This window comes from Nannospalax galili, unplaced genomic scaffold, assembly GCF_000622305.1.
Source record: "Nannospalax galili isolate Female #2095 unplaced genomic scaffold, S.galili_v1.0 scaffold167, whole genome shotgun sequence".
In the NCBI taxonomy this organism is placed as follows: Eukaryota; Metazoa; Chordata; class Mammalia; order Rodentia; family Spalacidae; genus Nannospalax; species Nannospalax galili.
The window spans coordinates 4,179,808-4,183,422 of record NW_008358534.1 but is presented as its reverse complement, the minus strand read 5'-3'; the positions used below and the strand labels follow the sequence as shown (position 1 = coordinate 4,183,422).

Here is a 3,615-nt window from a genome sequence, read left to right as displayed (position 1 = left end):
TGTGTGTGTGTGTGTGTGTGTGCGTGCGTGTGTGTGTGTGCGTGTGTGTGTATGGGGGGGCAGATATGGAGCTAAACCTGTTCTGTTCATTAAGAACTCCAATCAAAGGGGTTGGGGGGATGGCTAGGTAGTTAAGAGTGCTTGGTGCTCTTCCAAAGGATCCAGTTCAATTACCAGCAACCACATCAGGCAGCTCATAACTGCCTGTAACTCCACATCCAGGGGATCTGATGACTCTGACTTCCACAGGCACCTGCACTCATATGTCCGTACACAAACATTTATGTGATTAATAAATGATAAAACAAAAAAAATTAAAGACAACAATTACAATTAAAGACAGTGTATGACACTTGGCTCAGACAGAGGAAAGCAGTGTTAAAGAAAAAGGGAGCACTTACTTATTAATAGTTTGCCAGTCACCACTTATGTGCTGATGACATTCAAGACTTGACCTGACAGCTTCTCCAGTGCTAGGCACTTCCAGATTTGTTAGCAGAATTCTTCCTTCTTTGGTTACAGCTGTTATATCATTCTGTACAAAGGTACAACAGAATGTGTCAGCTAGTCAGTAATCGAACCTGAATGACTTGGAGTGAGGGGAATATACTCGTATGTGTAGCACATGGAATAGAGGCGCTTCTGGAATAGCTTTTGCTTTCACAATATTTTATGATCACAGAATTTGCAAGATGTGAGGATCTGTGGCTTGAGAGATACCTCAGTTGGTAAAGTGCTTGCCTTGCAATCATGAAGACCTGGGTTAGATAGCTATAACCCACATTAAAATAAAAAATGCCAGGCACCAGTTTATAATACCAGAGATAGGGAAGTAGATATAAGTGGGTCCCCAGGATGCCTTGTCCAGTCAATCTAGCCCTACCTGACTCCAGGACAATGAGAGACTTTGTCTCAAAAAACAAGGTAGATAAGCTATGGGTGGCATCCCTTAATCACAGCACTCAGGAGGCAGAGGCAGGCAGATCTCTCTGAGATAGTGGCTAGCCTGATCTACATAGTGAGTTCCAGACCAGCTGGGGCTACAGCGAGGACCGTCTCATAAAAACCAAAGAAAAAGAAAAAACACAAGATGGTCAGTGAGCATGAGGGAAAATCACATCTGAGGTTGTCCTCTGGCCTTCATGCACACATGCACCTGCATACACATGAACACACACACACACACACACACACACACACGCACACACGCATACACACATACTCACAACATGTAAGGATTCAAGAAGCTCCTGCCTTACAAATGGACACCAAAGTCCCTAGTTGATGAAATCCTTAGATGCCGGAAGTGGAAGTACTTCATATGTTGTTTCTAGCCTCCTGTTATGGACAGCAAGTCCTAACCAATCTCTTTCTATTCTGCTAATATTTTAAATGTGCTCAGTAAAGCCATATTAACACAATAACAACTGCAATATCAGAAAGCACATAGTTACAACTAAGATTTAATGCATATTCAGAGAGAATTCCCTTTCTTATTGATCCTTAATTACTACCAATCAGTCCCTGTTTCGAGTCTTAATTTACTACATGTTTGGGTATAAATAACACTATGAAGCATATTCCTATATTCAAAAGGTCTAGTAATTTAAAAACAGACTCAGGCCAGGCATGATGCTGCATGACTTTACTCCCATCACTTTAGGGGCAGAGGCAAGAGGATCATCTTGAATTCCAGGCCAATTTGGTCTACATAGCAATTTCCAGGCCAGCCAGGGCTACACAGTGAGACCCTGTCTCCAATATACATATATGCATAGGCATATACACACAGCTCAATAATTAAGATTTCTTTCAGAATGTTCAAGAGACCTATATAGTTTCAAGCAAATAAAATTGAGTGTGGCACCACCACATTGGAGTATGTACTTAACATGTGTGAGGCCCTAGGTTTAATCCACAGCACCAAGAAAAGAAAAACAAACACAAAGTCAAACAACTAATATTTATAAAACATAAATGTTGTACTAAAAACCTGTTGCATATACACTTTACACTTTATCTCATTTCATCACAACAGCTGTGTACAAATGAGTCGTGCAAGCCAGGTGTGGTAGATAGCACAAGCTTATAATGGAAGAACTTGAGACAGTGAAAGCAGGAGACTCAGGTTCGAGGTGAGTGTCAGCTGTGAGTTCAAGGCAAACCTAGGCTACAAGAGAGACTGTCTCAAACAACAACAAAATAGTCATGGATATCATCATCATCATCACCTTACTGCACACTGAAGGAAACTGAAACTCACAGGAGAGAGTATACAAATTATCCAACTATGAAAGAAACTAGTTTTCTTTCTTTTTTCAAATGAGTTTTCTTTTTCATGGACAGGGCTTTACTTTCAGATTATGATGCAAATATTAAGCTTCTTTTAATTGGAACATAGCACTCTATATAGCGTCCAAACCTGCCAGAGGACCCAGTACTCCTATTACAGGTGAAGGAAGTATGTAATACTCAGGTGCCTGGTGCTTGTTCAGGTTTTCATTAAGCTATTTTTTGAAGTAAATGACTCTAAAAGTCAGATTGTCAGAAATGGGCCTTTGCCACCCCAGACAGAACTGAGTAGGAAAAAACACCAATTCTCTAGTGTCGCTCTACTATAAAATACACTGAGCACTGGCACTACGTGTGGAAGCTTGCAATCAACTAAGCAATATTGTTGGCCTTTCTCACAAGTCCTTCTTGGCAGAGATGAGAAAAGAAAACAGATCTCCTGGCTCCACCACCCATTGCACATGGTACCTGTGGTGGGCATTTAAACAGAGCACCTGTCCAACTCTTGACTCCTAACCTTGTCTTCCAAATGACAGGACTTTTCCATAACATGAAGAGTATAGGGTTTTTTTCTTTAATTATTTATTTAATAACCACATACTAAGAGGAAGCATTTCCTTACAAAAGCATTGACATATTCAACAACAATTTCCTGAGCTAAGATGCATCTCTTTCAAAATTGGCTGTAAATTTTTAGGATTACAGTTGAATTATTACAGTTATACAATATTGTACTCAGTATAAGACCTATAAGACATAAAATTAAATGAGGTTTTAACCTTTAAAAAAGATCTCCATTTCATTATTAAAATACACAGTTTCATACAGAAAAATTCATTTTAAGGCAATTGACATTGAGACGTTTTCACATGCATTTCTAATCTCTAAATATCTGATTATTACTAGTCACAGTCAGTTACTTTCTGAGCTCCTTGGCATCTGAGCATGGATAAAAGGCATCAGGTAAATTTCAATGGTAATGTTTTTCACATCTATTAATTATTAAGGAGAAAATGTTTATGTGTTGAAGAATTATTATTTTTTAATCATTATTTTTAAAATTTTTTGCCACATGATTAGAAGAAGCAATTTTTTTAACTCGTGTTAAGATATGTGCTCCAGCAGCTTGGTGAACGTTTATGTACTTGTTCGGCTCTCACTACTCCTCCCATCAGGACAAAGTGAAATTGGGTTGTTTTTGAGTCCCATAACTCAGGCTTCTCTGTGTCTGTCTGTCTCTCTTTCTCTCTGTCTCTGTCTCTCTGTCTCTCTCTGTCTCTGTCTCTGTCTCTCTCTCTCTCTCTCTCTCTCTCTCTCTCTCTC

The 3,615-nt window shown here is 39.3% G+C and overlaps 1 protein-coding gene across 1 annotated transcript in view; it reads right to left on the bottom strand.

Annotated features, from left to right (window-relative positions):
- Mcf2 (MCF.2 cell line derived transforming sequence) overlaps positions 1 to 3,615 on the bottom strand; it is a 118,337-nt gene that overhangs the window by 52,767 nt on the left and 61,955 nt on the right. Inside the window, exon 8 of the mRNA XM_029558015.1 lies at positions 402 to 535. Coding sequence (XP_029413875.1) covers positions 402 to 535 — 134 coding nt within the window. The remainder of the gene's footprint in view (positions 1 to 401; positions 536 to 3,615) is intronic.